General features: G+C 38.3%; 1 protein-coding gene across 3 annotated transcripts in view; it reads left to right on the forward strand.

Annotated features, from left to right (window-relative positions):
- Nucleotides 1-19,481, forward strand: part of UEVLD (UEV and lactate/malate dehyrogenase domains) — a 45,199-nt gene that overhangs the window by 21,401 nt on the left and 4,317 nt on the right. For all 3 annotated transcript variants that reach the window (XM_021685838.1, XM_044919323.1, XM_021685837.1), the window contains 4 exons: nucleotides 876-978; nucleotides 10,551-10,721; nucleotides 11,698-11,871; nucleotides 18,287-18,350. In XM_021685838.1, the coding sequence (XP_021541513.1) occupies nucleotides 876-978; nucleotides 10,551-10,721; nucleotides 11,698-11,871; nucleotides 18,287-18,350 (512 nt within the window). The remainder of the gene's footprint in view (nucleotides 1-875; nucleotides 979-10,550; nucleotides 10,722-11,697; nucleotides 11,872-18,286; nucleotides 18,351-19,481) is intronic.

The raw sequence follows: 19,481 nt of genomic DNA on the forward strand, positions 1-19,481 counted from the left end.
TTATTTTAGATTTATGGCTATTATCCTTTTTAAATTTTTTTTTTTAAAGATTTATTTGAGAGAGAGCAGGAGCAAGAGAGAGCACAAGCAGGGGAAGGCAGAGGGGCAGAGGGAGAGGGAGAAGCAGGCTCCCTCCCAGGACCCTGGGATCATGACCTGGGCCGAAGGCAGATGTTTAACCAACTGAGCCACCCAGGCGCCCCTATTATCCTTTTTTTTTTTTAAAGAGAAACTTGGCATTGGTGTTGACTTTCATGCTAGAAGTGAGGCACTAAAATAGAGCAAAAATCACTCTAAGTACTTTCAGAATGGAAATTATGACATCAAAATGAAAACATAAACTCAAGAACAACAGCAAATGTATTGAGTACACCAGCTCATCCTTATTACTCATTGTCCCATCAAAGGAAATCTGCAGTCTGTGACTTCTGAGTTAAGTCCTGCTAGATCCCAATTTTCAGTCAAGCCTAAAGGATCACATGACTCAAGTTCACAGTAATTTCTTGATTGCGTGTCCTTTTATTGCTATTGTATTACTTTTCCTTCATAAGACAGCACATGAGGCCTGTGCATTCTACTTTAGCTTCACTTCTTTTTTTTTTTTTTTAATTTTTTATTTATTTGCGAGAGAGAGAATGAGATACAGAGAGCATGAGAGGGAGGAGGGTCAGAGGGAGAAGCAGACTCCCTGCCGAGCAGGGAGCCCGATGTGGGACTCGATCCTGGGACTCCAGGATCATGACCTGAGCCGAAGGCAGTCGCTTAACCAACTGAGCCACCCAGGCGCCCTAGCTTCACTTCTGAATGAATTTAAATTGAGTAACTGGCTGTGTTTGCATAATGCTATATATTCTTTTTCTTATTTTACTGTACAGGGCATTGCAGACAGACTGGTCCTCTTGGACCTCTCAGAAGAAACAAAAGGAGGGGTGATGGACCTTGACATCTTTAGCCTGCCTAATGTGGAGATCAGCAGAGGTATGGTAATTCTGCTTAAAAGATGTTTGCCTCATTTGTTCTTGTATTTGAGTCCTAGAATTTTTTTTAATGCACTTTTTTTTTAGAACAGTTTTAAGTTCACAAGCAACATTGAGCAGAAGGTTTCCTGAATATATCCCTTATCCCTGCACACGGACAGCCTCCCCCATTATCAGTATTCCCCACCAGAGTGGCACAGTTGATGAACCTACCTTGACACATCACTATCATCCAAAATCCATAGTTTACATTACGGTTCACTCTTGCTGTTGTACATTCTGTGGGTATGGACAAATCTATAGTGACACGTATTTACCATTATAGTATCTTTCACTACCCCAAAAATCCTCTGTGTTCTGCCTTGAGTCATGGAATTTTAATGCTAAAAAGCACATTAAAGATCACCTAGTCCAAGTTCCTCATTTTGCTTATTGGGAAACTAAGATTCAAATAAATAAAGTGACCTACCCAAAGTCATACGAGATTGTAATTGATTACATTAACAAGAGTCAAATGAGCAGAGAACATTCGGATTGGTCAGAAGGATTTATTCTGTCTTTGACTTATACTGTAGTATAGATTTGTTTTCTTTGATTGCTTCCATTCTCATAATATATTGGTTAAGAGCACTGGTTTTAGAGTTAGATAGGGGGTTGCATCCCAGCTCTGCCACGTTACAGCTCTGGCATTTGTCAGGTTATATAACCTCTCAAAGTTTAGTTTTATCACCTATAAAGTGGGAATAATACCTACCTCTTGGTATATGGCAGAGTGTTAAGATTTTTATAAAAAATGCTTATTGCTTTCACTAAAAATATATTGTTAAAATAAGTTTTAATAAGAACAAAAGGATTTCTTATCATAAATAAAATTTTAAATGTTAGGAAAGTAGTTTTTAATTTCATCTTTTTAATTTAAAAATTTGCAAATATTTTATAATGTACATAATGTATTAGTACAGACATATATTTAGGTAAATATCACATTTGGGGATGTGGGCTTAAAAATATTTCATTACTAGAGATGCATGATCAAAAAAATTAGCTATAGGTTTTAATAGCTATTTTGAAAAAGTCCAAGTGGAGCCAAAGCATAACTCTAGGATGGTCAGTTGTAGTCATCAGTGCCTGTCATGATGGAGCATTACTCAAATTTCCAAAACTATTGACCTTAATTTCCCAAAATTACTAATGCACTTCTCCATATTATGGAATATATTTATGAGATGTTCGTTAACATTATATTTAAAATTCTTTATGTAATAGTAATTAAATTCAGTGTTATCAGGAACATTATCAGGTTATAGCTAAAGTCAGGTCATAATATGTTATAGTTGTTTGGCTTTCCTTACTTAGGTCCCCTGTATTCCTTGACCATATTTTCCCCCCAAAAATCAAAATGGGGTCACAAACCTAAATGTACTAAGAAAAATAGTGGGTGAGAAAAATTGAAATTATACCTGCAGGTTGTAAAAATTGGGTGTAATAGTTAAAGTAAGACTCTGGATCCCTGTAGGATACAATGAGTTCATTTTCCTTGTCTGGAAAGAGTACAGTATTTGCTTTAATGATCCTTCTGTAGGCCTCATATAGAGGATCCTTTGGGGAACTAGATAATCTTTTGTGCCTGTCATTTCCAAGTACTGAAATTCTTTAGGGACCTTTTAACTCTTCCAAATCACTTTAGGAGACTTTAGTATATGGACCCTAGAGGTTGTGAGGCCTTTTAGGACCTGAAGAAATTGTTTCTTCTTATGTAACTCATTAACCATCAATAACTATTGTTTCATATAATTGAAAGAATAGAATCCTTGGAGTAGATGTATAGTGTGTGGTGCTTGCCACCAAGTAGAGAATGTTGAATGAGTCCACACCATCTTGGGGCAACTTTCATGTTCCCCTTGTTAATTTGGTTATATGTTCCTGATAACACTGAATTTAATTACTATTACATGAAGAATTTTAAATATAATGTTAACGAACATCTCATAAATATATTCCATAATATGGAGAAGTGCATTAGTAATTTTGGGAAATTAAGGTCAATAGTTTTGGAAATTTGAGTAATGCTCCATCATGACAGGCATTGATGACTACAACTGACCATCCTAGAGTTATGCTTTGGCTCCACTTGGACTTTTTCAAAATAGCTATTAAAACATTTGGCGGGGGGAAATGCCTGGGTGACTCAGTCAGTTAAGCGTCTGCCTTCAGTTCAGGTCATGATCCCAGGGTCCTGGGATGGAGCCCCGCGTCGGGCTCCCTGCTCAGTGGGGAGCCCGCTTCTCCCTCTCCCTCTGCCTGCCACTCCCCCTGCTTGTGTTCTCTCTTTCTCTCTGTCAAATAAATAAATAAAATCTTAAAAAAAAAAAAAAGGTAGTTGCTTCAGAAGTCATACTGGGGAAACTGGTTCTGCACTTGTTTTTTGAAGTTAATATTTGTATTCCTTTATTTTTATTTTGTGCTAAAATACATTTATTTTGTACACCTGGGTAGCTCAGTCAGTTAAGTGTCTGCCTTCAGCTCAGGTCATGATCCCAGGGTCCTGCCACTCCCCCTGCTTGCGCTCTCTCTCTCTCTCGCTCTCTCTCTCTCTGTCTCTGTCAATTAAATAAATAAAATCTTTTTTTTTTTAAGATTTATTTATTTGAGAGACAGAGAGCATGAGAGGGAGGAGGGTCAGAGGGAGAAGCAGACTCCCTGCCGAGCAGGGAGCCCGATGCGGGACTCGATCCCGGGACTCCAGGATCATGACCTGAGCCGAAGGCAGTTGCTTAACAACTGAGCCACCCAGGCGCCCTAAATAAATAAAATCTTTAACCAAAAATAAAAAATATATATAACGTAAAATTTACCAATAGTGACATTTAGGTGATTCACAGTGTTTTGCAGCCATCACCACTATCTAGTTCCAGAACATTTCATCACCCCAAAAGGAAACCATGTACACAATAAGCAATCACTCCCCATTTCCCCTCTCCTCATGTCCTGGCAACCACTAATCTGCCCTGTGGATTTGCCTGTTCTATATATGTCATATAAATGGAATCATACAATATGTGGCCTGTTATGTCTCGCTTTCACTTAGCATCATGTTTTCAAAGTTCATCCATATTGTAGCATGTATCAGTACATCATTCTTTTTATGGCTGAGTAATATTCCATGGTATGGATATACCACATTTTATTCATCTATCAGTCGATGGACCTTTGGGTTGTATCTTTTTGCTATTGTGAATAGTGCTGCTATGAACATTCATGTACAAGTTTTTGTTTGAAAAACTGTTTTCACTTCTTTTAGGTATATACTCAGAAGTGGAACTTCTGGCTCATATGGCAATTCTGTGTTTAAGTTATTGGTGAATTAATAGTGTGCTTTTGAAGATCTTTATTAACAGCACAAATGGATCTAAATAGCTCTACTTTTTTGAACAGCTTCATAATATTTCATCATATGGATGTCTGTCTCCTGTTGGGAGACATTTAGGTTGTTTTTGTTTTTTTCTGCTTACAAATAATAATGGAGAGAACATTGTTATACAAAAATTTTCATGTACTTCTCTAGCAAGATAAAGTAGAATTACTGAGTCAAAAGATACATGTTTTCAAAATTTATATTGTTAAATTGTTCCCAAAGAAGTTACACCAATTTATACTCTCACCAACAGTACATAAGTTTTCCTATCTGCTTTCTCTTGATTACTTTTATTCTTCTTTTTTAATTACTTTTGTTCTATATTAAACATAGTTAATGGGATCATCATCCTATGACATTTTGATCATGGTTACTATGTTTATTATGTTATCATGTTTACTATTATGTTTATCTTTTATCCCTAAATAACAGTAATAGCACCTGACATTTTTCTAAGGAATCAGTAATATATGCTAGGTACTTTACATATATTCACTCACTGTTACTTTATTTTATAGATGGCTCAGAGAGATTGTGGCTTAGGACATGCAGTTAGTTAGAGGCTAAACTAGGATTTCAAACATAAGTTTGTTACCAGTTTCACATGATTCACTCCAGAAATAGTCTCTGTATATACAAGCATACATGTTTGTGTGTGGGGGTATATGCATGTGTGTGCATGGAGAAAAATGTGTTCCATAGTTGTAAATTTAAAAATAGCATGTTGTTGAGCCATATATGGAGCAAAGCAAAATTTGCTCAATAGCCAGTGGTTCTTGAAACATGGCTTGTGGATTAATCACTTATATTAGAATCACCTTAAAATTACAGTTGCCTGGGGTTCATCCTATACCTATGAATCCTGAATTTCTAGGGGTGGAGCCTGGGAATCTACATTTTAGATAAGTAGCTCAGGTAATTCTTATACCCATTAAAGTCAGTATTCTAAAAATTGTAAATAGTGACATAATTGCAAATTGTGGAATCAGCACAGAGGAGTATGACCAGCATTTTATAAAAATGAACTAGAACAATAGAAAATACCAGAGTAACATTAAGGGTATTTTCTGTAATGTTTTTGGTTTTGTTTATAAACACATACGCATATATTGTGTCTTGGGTTGCAATAGAAAATGTACTTCATGGCATGCCCATCTCATGGCATGGGTCGTGATCATAATTTTGAAATTCACTGTATTGAAGCTGAAAATCATTGATTTAAGCTCTTTTTTTAAAAACCTCTTTTCCCCCTCTACATTTACCCCAGGTAAATACTCCTTCATTAGCCACAACATGCCCTTCATAGTTGAAACTCAAGTCACCTTCTCTGTAGGAAGTCTTCCAGAGTAACCCTTTTGCCAAATCACTCATTACTCTTCATGATTTTAATATTGGTATGTGAAATTTATGTTGTATCTTTTTTTTCTCTTACTGGGACATTTTATCAATAGATATACCTTTTATTCTTAAGACAATCCTCTCTAAAGATAGAGATATGGCATAACATACTCAGTTCATGGCCTTAGTTTGCCACATATGGTAAATCTTAGAGTCTCAGTGTTGTTTATACAGTTCCAAAACCCAGATCACTGTGGCAGTAACCATTAAAGGCACTCACTTGAACTGAACAGTGATTCCCTACCTTATCTTTTGATATGGGTGTTCTTGTTTAACATTTTTTTAAAGTCTACCTCTATTCACCAGACAAAAATATCCCTTCTAGTCATTGACTGAAATAATGCCTAAAGCTACTGGGACATCATTCTTTGATGGTGCCCTCCCTCCCCCCACAACATAGGAAGGTTTTTAATAGCTATCATCTTTTTTTTTTTTTAAGATTTTATTTATTCATTTGACAGAGAGATAGCGAGAGAGGGAACACAAGTAGGGGGAGTGGGAGAGGGACAGGGGGAGTGGGAGAGGGAGAAGCAGGCTTCCCGCTGAGCAGGGAGCCCGATGCGGGACTTGATCCCAGGACCCTGGGATCATGACCTGAGCCGAAGGCAGCCACTTAACCGACTGAGCCACCCAGGCGCCCCAATAGCTATCATCTTAACACAATTTCTAAATTAAGGGTCATCATCATTTCTCGCATTTTGCGTCACAATGAAGAATAATTTGAAAAGAACATATTTTTATGTAATTTTTATTATAATTGGAACGGCTTAGCACTATACCAGAGAAATGAAAATACTTGTACTGTCTCCAGGATATTCAGACTGATAATACTAGCTAGAATACTTCAGTGAGGTCTCCACAGCACTGGGACATTAATATTTCATTGCCTACTTTTCCAGTCATTTTGAGTAAAATAATTTAGCAGTGATTTAAAATGAATGTGTATTCCCTTTATCACAACATCATCCTCATAATCTGAGAACAGTAATATATCAGAGCATGAATTATTATTTGCTGGGTCTTTTGACATGCTTGATATTGGATTGATATCCCTTAGTCTAACTATAAGTAGCCACTGGTCTAGGGCCTATGGTTTGGGAACCAGTGGCTTGGCAGGAAGAATGTAGTTTTTCTGGGCTACCTGTGCAGCTGGGATTAGAGGTATGAGGTTTGTATCCTGGGTGTCCAGATGGTGATTGGCCCCTGACCCAGGAGGAAACTTATCACTATGCTAATAAGTAAGTGGTAAAGTTAGGATTTGGAACAGGCAATCTCATTCTGAAGCCGTCCATTCTAACCCTTGAGCCCTACTGTATTATATCTAAGGCAAGGCTTATATCTCTAAGCCCTGCTGTATTTTTGGTGTTGACTTGCATAAGTTCTTTATATATTTTGGAAAATAACCCTTTATCAGATATATCACTTACAAATATCTTCTCCCATTCAGTAGGTTGCCTTTTTGCTTTGTTGATCGTTTTCTTTGCTGTGCGAAAACTTTTTATTTTGGTGTAGTCTCAATAGCTTAATTTTGCTTTTGTTTCCCCTGCCAGAGATAACATATCTAGAAAAATGTTTCCATGGCCGATGTCAAAGAAATTACTGTTTATGTTCTAGGAATTTTATGGTTTAATATCTTCGCATTTAGGTCTTTAATCCATTTCGAGTTTATTTTTGTGTATGGTATAAGAAAAAGGGCCAGTTTCATTCTTTTGCATGTAGCTGTCCAGTTTTCCCAACACCATTTGTTGAAGAGACTGTCTTTTTCCCATTGTATATTCTTGCCCCTTTGTCATAGACTAATTGACAATAAAAGCATGGGTTTATTTCTAGACTCTCTTCTGTTCCATTGATCTATATGTCTGCTTTTGTGTCCGTGCCATACTGTTTTGATTACTACAGCTTTGTAGTATATCTTGAAATCTGGGTTTGTGATACCTCCCAGCTTTGTTCTTCTTTTTCAAGATTGCTTTGGCTATTTGGGGTCTTTTGTAAAATCATCAACTTCTAAGGAAGACCTGAGAAGGAAGAGTCCAAGGAAAATATTCTGAGTGCAAAGAATTTAGTTGCCTTGAGACAGTATTTACCAAACCTAGTTGTGCCTGAGAATCACATGGGGAGTGGCATTCCTGAGTGATATTTCCCTTTATGTATTTAAATAAATCTTCAGAACATGGGATAATCTGTAATTTTATTACACTTCCCAAGTTATTCCTGAGTACCCGGCCTAGCATTTAAGAACTGCTGCAGGGGATTGATAGGAACGGAAGACTCTCTGCTTAGTCAGAAGCAGCTTGAAGTTAGATGGAAAGATACACATGCCAGATGTAAACAGTAATGTAAATATCTTTCCATCTAGCTTCAAGCTGCTTCTGACTATAATGACTGTAATTCACGACAAGAGAGTAATGAGGCAATATGTGATTAATTGCAAGAGAATGGTATAGACAGTGAGCACTCTTGTTGGAGTTGAGTGGAGGGAGATACTACTTTCAGCTAAGTAGGATTGAGGTATGTGCCGGATCTGCCAGGATAAGGGAGATTTGGATTGCCATGGGGAGGAGGGTGGGGATGGGGAATGTAGCTCTTGCTAAGTGACTAGATCTTGGAGATGGACAGATGAGCAAGACACAAACAATCCCTGCTTTTGCAGAGCTCATAACATGCTTAATATAGTAGACAGTTGAATAGATATCTATCTAACATGGTGAGAACAGTGAGAAACATTCAAGATAGAAAGAATTTGAGTAAAGCCCATATCAGGAAAGTGAGAGAAATATGTTGGGGTAGAACAGGGACCAATTCAACCTGAGCCAAAGGTTTATATAAGGGAGTGTAAGAAATACTACCTTCTAGGCTCAAAGGAAGAGAGTAAAAGGCTTGGGAGCTTGGGAAATCTTACGGAGTAGGAAGCCTTTCTCGTACTTTTGAAATCATATCAGACAGCTTCTATTCTATTTACTCATGAGGCAACCTTGAGGGCGAGAGCACTTGTAGCATTCAAAGTAGAGAAAGGGGGTAAGAAATGAAATGATCCTGGCAAGGTAGGTTGGGATCAAATTGTAAGGTCATGAATTATTCACTGATATTTGGTGATATGGACAAGTCACCTAATCTCTCTAAATATCATTTTCCTCATCTTTTTCTTTTTAAGATTTTTTATTTATTTATTTGACAGAGAGAGCGAGAGAGGGAACACAAGCAGGGGGACTGGGAGAGGGAGAAGCAGGCTTCCCAAGGAGCAGAGAGCCCAATGCGGCTTGATCCCAGCACCCTGGGATCATGACCTGAGCCAAAGGCAGACGCTTAACTGACTGAGCCACCCAGGCGCCCCATTTTCCTCATCTTTATGAGGGTTTTGGACTCCATTTCTAAATATAACAGAGTGCTTAAGAGTACTCTGCAGCCAGGCTTGAATTCTGGCTCCATGCTTCCTAGCTCTATGACTGAGCAAGTTACTTAACTTCTCCATGCCTCAGATTCCTCATCTGTAAAATGGGGGATGACATGACCCCATAGTGTGCTGTAGATTAGATTAAATGAGTAACTATATGGAAAGCTCTTAGAGTAGTACTTGGCATATAGAAGTGGTCTGGAAGTGTTAACTCTACACCTTCCAGTTCTTCAGGTTTTGACTCATTACCAGGTATCCAATCTGAACACTAGAACACAGGAATTATTTAAGAGGACTCACGAAAAACCGTAATTAAAATCCAGGACCTGCTATCCCCACAGCTGTGTCAAAATACGAGCTAAACTTGGAAAGGACACACTGCACAGGTGTTTCCTTCTGCAACTTGTTTAGAGAGGGCCTTAGAGGCTTCATTAAGAGTATAAAGCCCGGAATCTACTCATTGTCTCCTTGGGATGCTAATATTACTTTATAAATGTTGACTGGACTACTGCCATCTATTGTGTTGTTTTTCTGTTGTCTGTGCTGCTGATGAAGTCTGGCCACCGTTTTGACATGCACTTAACTATAAAACACATCGTGTACTAGAGAGTAATGAGTTGCAAAACAGCAACTGTGTACTTCAGGATCAGAAAAGTAAACTCCAGAGAACAGCGTTTCCTAAGTCATAACAGTTGCTTACCTGTAGGTCCCATGGAAAGAAGAACCTAAAACCAAGAATACTGGGCTTCAGTATAAGGAAAAGCCTGTAAAAAAAAAAAATGAGCCAAGACATTTTATATTGATTTAAAGATTTTCCAACCATTTTTTTTTCTTCTCTGGAGAAGAATCCTTAGTAAGTAAAAGAGATACAAGCAGAGCTGCTCTGCTGGGAGAGGTCAAAGTAAAGAGCGTGGAGCTATGCCTACCAGCTTTCTTTCCACTTATTCCCAGTCCTTCCATGTGGCCCCTGAGTCACTGTCAAGGAACTCTAGGACTCCTAAACTCACAGTTTAAAAATCAGTGATGCAATTGATTATAGGTTCATTTTTCCAATAGCACATTACCTATTTTTCCTAGGAAAGTTGTGCATTAGAGAAAAAGTGAAGTCCTTGTTTATGGGTTCCGGGTCCTGTACTTTATTTTCTTTATCTTTATTGCTCTCTTCCCCCGCCTCGGGATACACTCTTGCTCTTTATCATCTTTCTGGAAGCAAACCTCAGCCCTTTGTATACTTCTGTGGATATAGGATTGATCTGGAGGCAAATATGCCTGAAAGCTCTCCACTTATAGAAAATAAAAAGAAAAACAAGAGCAAGAACTTGATTAAAACCTAGACCTCAAGCTCAGACTGTTTCTTTTTATTCATTAGATTTGTCTGCCTCTGCTCATTCCAAGGTGGTGATCTTCACGGTCAACTCTTTGGGTAGTTCTCAGTCCTACCTGGATGTGGTACAAAGCAATGTGGATATGTTCAGAGCCCTTGTCCCAGCTCTGGGACATTATAGTCAACATGGTGTCCTGCTTGTTGCATCTCAACCAGGTAAAAGGTTTTATTTTAAATTAATCTGACAGTCCAGAGCATCAGTAGAATTGCCATTGCTGATAAAAGTCATAAAACTAGATTATAAAGGAACAGCTAGGCTATCCAAATTGCTCTTATACTGAACAATACAGTACCTCCATATCCTGTCAGCCAGCCACTTCTTAGGACTGGCATGAATTAGAAGGTTACAGCTTACAATTTTTTATGTCATATCAGTATCATTCTGTTCCAGGTTTTTAGCCACGTCTCCTTCAGTGAGAAAATAGTTGAACACCCAAGAGAAAAATACAATGGCTTATGTGAAAGATCTTCTGTTAGCTCTAAAGTGTCATAAAATATTAGTGAGCATGCCAGTATGCGTTGTTGACTTTTCATATATTGCAAATTGTTTTTGGAACTGTTTTACTTAAAAAAGAAGTATTTTCAAGGAATTGGGTGGTACTGGACTCAAATTGGTGAACAGAGTTTCTTCATGTTCCCAGTCTAAGGGTATGCATTTTACATGTTTTCCTATAGTAATTGGTTGAGGGACACTGGTCTCTTTAATTCCTGACATCCCATTGGCATGGCAGAAAAAAGTAGTTGTTTTTGTTTGTAATGTTGTACTGCGTAGTGGTAGTATGTGGTCATTATTTTAATTTAAAGCTAGAAATTCATCTAAAGATATAAAAGAGAGCTTGACGAATGAAAAACAATTATTTTCTGGTTTTCTGTTCCCAGTTAACTAGGAAAATATCTATTTTACACTCTTAATTTATATTTAACAACACAGTTATGTAAAATCATGCTGAAACCTGGCTAGTGTTTTTAATATATATTAAAAATACAGTTTGCCTCATAGTGCATTTAGAACCTAGGGAGAATATATAGAAGCTCTACTATACTTATTAACGTAATAAGTTTTTGTTTATGAACTAGGCTAGAAGTGTATTTTTAAAAATCTTTGTATTTTCACCTTGTGTGTGATATTCAGTGGAAATCATGACATATGTAACATGGAAACTGAGTGCATTTCCTGTAAATCGAGTGATCGGAATTGGATGTAATCTGGATTCACAGAGATTACAATATATTATTACAAATGTCTTGAAGGCACAGACGTCAGGAAAACAAGTATGGGTTATTGGTGAGCAGGGAGAAGACAAAGGTAAGAAGTACTTTTTTATCGTGAAGAGACTCTTCAAGTGTGGCATTCTCGTTTATTTACTTTTCCGTAAGTTTAAGACTAGGCAAGAGCCCTTAGTTTTATATTTTTTAATTGAATTTCAGAGTCCAGGATTAACTTGAAAGTTTAATTCTCTAGAGAGCCACGTTTAAATAAACCTTAACACATATACAGAACTCTTTCCTTTCCTCTCCCCACACTTCAGTCTTGCTTGCCTTTCCTAGGTTCAGACTGTCTCCCTAGGGCCATACCTCCTGTCTGTTTCTCACCTTTTTTAAACACAATTTTCACTCTTTGTTTATCCTTATGACCTCTTTCACCAGCCCACTTGCTCTCTTCCTACCACAGAAAGCATTCAGTTCCCCAGACTGGAAAGCCCCTTTTCCTGTCCGAAAAGAATACTTTCCCTATCCAACTTGAGAATCTCTTCCTTTACTCCTTTACTGTTTCCCTTATGTTTTAAAGTCAAGTTGGTCAGGTGACAGAAGTTCTGTGTTTGTCCTCATTTTGTATGTAAGTACCTACTCTTTCCTCACTACTGCGTAAGTGTTCGTATGATCTAAAAGAGGCATGGGGCACCTGGGTGGCTCAGTTAGTTCTGGCTCGGGGTGGTCTCAGGGTCGTGAGATTGAGCCCCAAATTGGGGCTCAGTGGGGAATCTGCTTGAGATTCTTTCTGTCCCTCTGCCCCTCCCCACCCCCAGACTCTCTCACTCTCTCTCAAAATAAATGTTTTAAAAAATAAAAGAGGCATAGAGCACGGTCTCTTCCTTTATCACACTTAAAAATCATTTTAGAGCAAGAAGGAAAGTATTTACGTGATATTTTAGCTAATTGTGAAAGTATAGGGAACTATTTGATTAAGTGCCAGAATGAGTATTATAGACTTACAGTGCTTAGCCTATGAGTGAGCATTTAACATAAGTAGAAATGACTGGAGAAAATTCTATATAAGACATCATTGAACTGGACTTTGGAAGAATGAATAGGATTTGAATAGAGAGAAAAGAGTGGGAAAGATACTCCAGAAATGGGAAATCAGAAGCAGGCAAAGGCACATATTAACAGTGGTTGTATCTGTGTTAAAGGAAACTTTTAAAAATGTGTATTTGTCAGTATTTCCTAATTTTGTCACTATGGATATTTAGTATTTGTATAATTTTTAAGAAATTTTTAATAAAATATAGCAGTATTTAAATCTGTGTAAATTGGTACTGGCTACCTAGAAAATTCAATGCTAGCAAGAGCCAGGCTGTAGAATAAACCCTTACAAAACCTGACTTTGTGATTGAGCAGGATGACTTTTCAGGCTCAAAATGCTCCCTACACTAGACGCTGATCAAGAGGACCCTGGAAAAGGGTAGCAAACAAGAACTTGGAGCAGATGTATTGGAGTAATGCACGTCTAGGGTTGCAAACACACCTTAGACCCCATATTTTACTCACTAGTACTATTTGAGTTCTGGTCCACGTTGATCTCTTGCTTCTCTGATTCTTGCAGCTCTCCTAATTAGTTTGCTGTTTCCCCTCTTGTCTACCCTGTAAATGATGCCAAATAAATAATGATGTTAGCCAGAACTTTACTATGTGCTTTCCTGTATGAATCCAATCTTCCTAAATCACGTTACTCTTTTCAAAAACCTTCACTGACTTCCTCTGACCAAACTATTAAATTCCTTTTCTTGGCATTCAAGAAATCCCAAAATAAAGCCCTAATCTTCCTTCCCTATTATAATTAAGGAGGTAGTAATGTTATTTGAGAGTTAGAAGGGACACAGGGGATCAGTTACATTTTGTTGTAGGGAGCCAGCAATGGATACAGAGATGGTAAGAGTGATCTGCCTAAGAACCTATAGTTTTTAGGGTCAAAGAAGGACTAAAACCCAGGTCTTGTACCTCCCAGCCCTACCCAACAGCTTTGCTTCAGCCACAGGGAACTTTGCCCTTCTCCTTCTCTCTCAACATACTCAAATCTCATCCTTTGAGGTCTAGGTCAAGCCCTCCTTACTTACACCGTGAAGCTTTTCCTGATCACATCACTCCACAGTGATTCCTTCACCCCTTTGAGCTAAAAGCTGTTGCTAACTATATGGTAATTAACCATATAACCAGGAAACATGATGCTTATTCTTTTGTTAAACTGCTGTTTATTCTGGCCCAACTTGAATATTTTGTGTGTATACCTTCTCCTTATTGAAAGTGTAAATTATTAAGCTTTTGTCTTAGTTGAAAGTCATACATTCACACTGCAAAAAGTTAAATAGTACAAAAAGGTATGTGCAGTAAAAAATAAGTCTCCCTTCTATGCCAGATCCCCAGTGTTTCTCCCTAGATTCCATCACAGTTACCAGTCTCTTGTGTAACCTTGTGGCAATGTTCTGTGCATAGATAAGCACATACATGAAATATTTCCTAGGTGGCCAGTACATACATCATTCTGCACCTTGCCCTTTTGCTTACTGATATGACATGGAAATGATTGCATAATAACATATATAGATCTCACTCATCCTTTTAAACTACTGGATATGTCAACATTTATTTAACCAGCCCCCCTAATAAGATACAATTTTTGAATGAATAAAAACATTTCACAATATGGTTGTATTAATATCTCAAATTGTAAAGAGAAAATAAAGGATAGTGAAATTGATAAATAAGCCCAGGCACTGTGCTGACTGCTCTTGGAGCTATATAGTTGTGTAAGAACCTGACCATGTCTTCAGGAAGCTTAGATCTAACACAGAAAATGACTATAATGGAAGGCAGCATTGACTTGCTATGAGAGAGGTCCATGGGAAGTAGGCTAAAAACACAAGGAAAGAATATGGCAATTTTGCCTTGAGCTCTCACATGGGAACTAGAAATAGAGGGATGTAGGTACATGTGAATTGGAATCACTTAAATATAATATTATGTACTCTTTGACTTATATAAAAGAATACATAAAATGTATAATGTATATTTTGAAGCATAATAGTAGAACAAACATTCATGAATCTACAGTCAATTAAGAACATTACCAATACCACTGAAGCTACTGATGTTCTCCCCAACCCACGTCCCTGTGTTCCATCTAGACACCACCATCAGATCGCTTTTTATCCTGTCTTGTACTTTGTTTCAGAGATAGTTATATCCATGATAGGTCTAACTTACCTTGGCCCTGAAGCCAGAAATGGACAGAGGCTCCCTCTGCTGGTTACATGTGTAAACATCAACTGGTTATATTTTTGCATAAGTGACGTCCCTGCAGTAACAGCAATTATAATTACTTTTTATTGAAAGCCTACTATGTGTATTAAATGTGTTGCATATCTCATTTAAAATTTACAAACACCCTCTGAAGGGGATGGTGGTTTTCCAAATTAAAAGATGAGGAAGCTTAAGACTCCATGAGGTTAAGTAATTTGCCCAAGATTACATACTAGGAAGATTTGAACCCTGCTCTCACTCCAAAGCTGTGCTTTTTCTTGCTGTGACTTAATTAGAAAGTTTATCTAAAGCATTTAGTACCGTGTCTAACACAGCGTAAACACTCAGTAAATGGCAGTTTCTATTACAGCGATCAGCAAGACAGCGATGAATAGAAACTTGGTGAAAAGACATGTAAAACTACACTTTGAAGTAAAGCAACATTAGGATTTGGAAGCTGTTCTAAGAATAGCAGGTGTGCAAATAAAATTAATCCTCATCAAGTATTTCAGAGACAAATGACAGCTACAGCCTGGGGGGAGGAATACATGACATACAAGACCCTTTAGGATTAGTTTCCTGCTTCGCTGCCCTCACCAGCTTCCTCTTCCGCTATCCTGCCAGGCACTCTGTGCTAGTCATATGGTCAACTTGCAGTTTCCTGAATGATTCACGCACTGTCATGCCTCCTTGCTTTTGTACCTGATTCTTCCTTTCCCTGAACATTCATTCACTTGGCTAACTCCTGCTCACCCTTCCAGACTGGGCTTGAGTGCCGCCTCTCCCAGGAAGCCTTTCCTAATTCTCCAGGTTAAGTAAGTTCATGCCTCTAGCATAACTGTTATCACACTGTGTTAGAATTGCATATTTACCTGTTTACCCCACCGAACTGCAAGTTCCTTGACCGTGGAATGACCTTAGTAAATGTGTTTTGAAATGATGCTCATACTATCTTGTTGTAACCAAAGGTCATTCATACTATGCCCCCCCCCAAATTAGATAGCAGAACATATACTTTGAAGCTGCTATTTTCGGCTATGTTACTAACATCACATGTAAACTGCAGATAACTCCTTCAAATGATGGTTTAGAAATCCAAGGGTTGGATCTCAGAATAGACTGTTAGGTCATCTGCTTTGGGCTTCAGTCTTACACAAGGGAAGGTGTTGTATACAATGGAAAAGAGTTTCCCCATGGTCATTGTTAATTAAAATTTTGGGGGCCAGAGGATTGCTGTTCTCGAGAAATGGAGCCAGAAAGATAAGGATTGATTAGCTACAGTATTTGAAAGGGCTCCCTAAAATAGGTTGGACATATATTTAGGAAGTTTGAAGGGCTGGGCAGTAAGTAAACAAACAAAATAAGTCCATCTAAACTTAATTGAAAATTCTAATGACTATGTCACAAGCAAAATTGAACATAGTGAAGCTTTCTCCCTCTCACCATTCTTTCCTAATGGCTCTTGGAAGTCAGGATTCAGAGAGGAGAGAATGAATGTGATATATACATACACACACTCATAATTAACTTTCAGATTTTTGTGCCCCTTTCTGAGTCTTCTCATTCCTCCCTTGTCCCTTTTATTCATTCTTCCAAGGTCTGTAAATGCTGTATTTCACTTAACGGACATTTCCCCCAATTTTCTATCTATTGTGAATATACCAATAATGTACAGAAATTTTTTAGAAAAAAATTCATATATAACCATTCTGTCCAAGTAAAATATATTTTAAAAATCTCTTAATCTGCCCACATTTATTTGTATTGTTCATATAACAATTTTTTTACTCAACATAAAAGCTTTAAAGATTTATTTATTTATTTGAGAGAGAGAGAGCATGCACGCAGGTGGGGGGAGGGGCAGAGAGAGAGGGAGAAGGAGAGAAGCAGACTCCCTGCTGAGCATGGAGCCAGATTGTGGATGCTGGGCTCAAGCTGACCCTGAGATCATGACCTGAGCCGAAATCAAGAATCTGAAGCTCAACTGACTGAGCCACCCAGGCGCCCCTTAATATAAGAGCTTTTAAAATTTTTTCATGTCTTTGAATTTAACTGTTGCAAGTATGCTTTCCTCTTTGTTGATATAATTTTGGATTATGCATGAAGTCAGTTCTGCATCATCTCCTGTGTATCCTTTACCACAGTAAAAATACGTGTGAGAGGACACAAAAGAACACATGGTCCCTGTCCCCTGCAAGCTTATCATCAGTTTGAGGAAGAGATATCTGGATACATATGGTGTCCTTTGTTGCTGACCCATCACTAAATGGCCTAATTTTGAATGCAGTTTGGAAGACATATCTTGGGGCGCCTGGTGGGACAGTTAAGCGTCCGATTCTTGATCTCGGCTCAGGTCATGATCTCAGGGTCATGAGATGAAGCCCCGTGTCAGGCTCCGTGCTCAGCGGGGAGTCTGCTTGAGATTCTCTCCCTCCCTCTCCTTCTGGACCTGCCCCCCTGCACTCTCACTCACTTTTTCTCTCTAAAATAAATAAATCTTTTTTTTTTTTAAAGAGTTATAGCTTAAATATAGTCTTATATATCCAAATGTATTTTTGTTTTGCCTACCCCAGTACAGATCTGTATTAAAGAATGTCTTCACACAGATGAGAAATAGATGAATATTATAAGGGTTTCAAAATGTTTGTGGCAATTTCTATTTAATATTAAAATGTGGTGTAAACATCCAGTTCATGCGCAAAGCTTTGAATTTTTGACTTGTTTTTGTAAATGATGTAATGAGACGAAATGGTAACCCAAAAGATCCTCGTAGCAAACAGGACCCTGCCTCTCTAACAGCTGTGGAAATCTAGCCAAAATAGGTGACCAAATTATTCCTCACCTGGTGAAAGAAATTAATCTCAGTGTGTTTCCCAGTGGAGCAAATGCCAAGTGCTTGCTGCTGAGGAAAGAAAGCTTTCTACTTGGACAGTAAAACGGCCCTCGTAGAACTAGTGTTGATGAGAGAGCACAGGGAAGGAGGCTGAAGATAGGCTCTGAGGATCATGCTTTTGGGGGCATTGCAATTCCCAGGCAGTAGGCACAGCATACTCAGTGCCAACAGTGGAAAACTGTTTCTAGAAAAGGGGGAAAGGTGTTTAAAGCTTAATACAGATACCCTTGACTGCAAATGATTGTTTATCACGTCTTAATCCTAAGGGAGTTGTTAGCAACATATAATTAATTTTTCCTTTAATTTTTAGTGCCCATATGGGGTGGCCAAGAAGAAGTAATGAGTCCTAACTCTCAGGTGCAGTTGTCCAACAGGTAACACTGAGTGTCGATTTGCATTTGCCCAGTTGAAAATCGTGTATTTCGTAGCTACCATAACAACTGTTTACACAGCATGCCCTTACCAAGCTTCTGCAAACAAAACTAGCTAGTATGGACAAGTTCAAAGTACAAGAGATCAATGCTTTCTAGTCTCTGATTTCTTACCTGAAAGAAGATCCAGGAGTGCTTTGCAAACTTTATTTCAGATACACTATGGACAGGTAAATGGTAAAACAGGGTTCTTATTGATAGTCCTTGATTTCCTGCTCTGATGAGTCAACATCTGAGGATATTAAGAATTTTCTTAATGTGGAAAGAATTTGTATCACTTAAATTTAATACGGGGGCGCCTGGGTGGCTCAGTTGGTTGAGCGTCCGACTCATGGTTTCGGCTCAAGTTGTGATCTCAGTGTCGTGAGATCGAGCCCCACGTTGGGGCTGCTTGAGATTCTCTCGCTCTCTCTCTCTCTCTCTCTCTTTCTCCTTCTGCCACTCCCCCGCTCTCAAGTGCTCTCTAAAATAAATAATCTTAAAAAAATAATAATGTATTTATTGATACATAAATATATTTGGAAACCAATCTAATATGAATGGATAAGCCATATTATAAGTTCAGGCAAAAATAAAGTGTAACACATAGATCCTTGTGTCTTTTGCCTTTGGTCAGACACCTTCCGAGGTCCCTGCCCTATAGTTTGTACTCCATGCACCGTGTATTTTTATGCCATCTGTTGTCTCGCCATCACGTAATAACATACATTTCTGCAGTTCGGTGGAGACTTTTCGCTTTTTAAACATTCAGCTTAAGACTCTTAGCCTGTAATAACTGGAAAGAATATTCTCTTAGTGAGAAGAGTAGAGTGTTATATAATCCCTTCTATAATTTTTTTTTTTAAGATTTTATTTATTTGACAGAGACAAAGCGAGAGAAGGAACACAAGCAGGGGGAGTGGGAGAGGGAGAAGCAGGCTTCCTGCTGAGCAGGGAGCCCGATGTGGGGCTCAATCCCAGGACCCCGGGTTCATGACCTGAGCCGAAGGCAGACGCTTAATGACTGAGCCACCCAGGCGCCCCATATAATCCCTTCTAATCTGATTCTCTACATAATCCTACATTTAGAAGGAA

Source organism: Neomonachus schauinslandi, chromosome 11 (assembly GCF_002201575.2).
Source record: "Neomonachus schauinslandi chromosome 11, ASM220157v2, whole genome shotgun sequence".
Classification (NCBI taxonomy): Eukaryota; Metazoa; Chordata; class Mammalia; order Carnivora; family Phocidae; genus Neomonachus; species Neomonachus schauinslandi.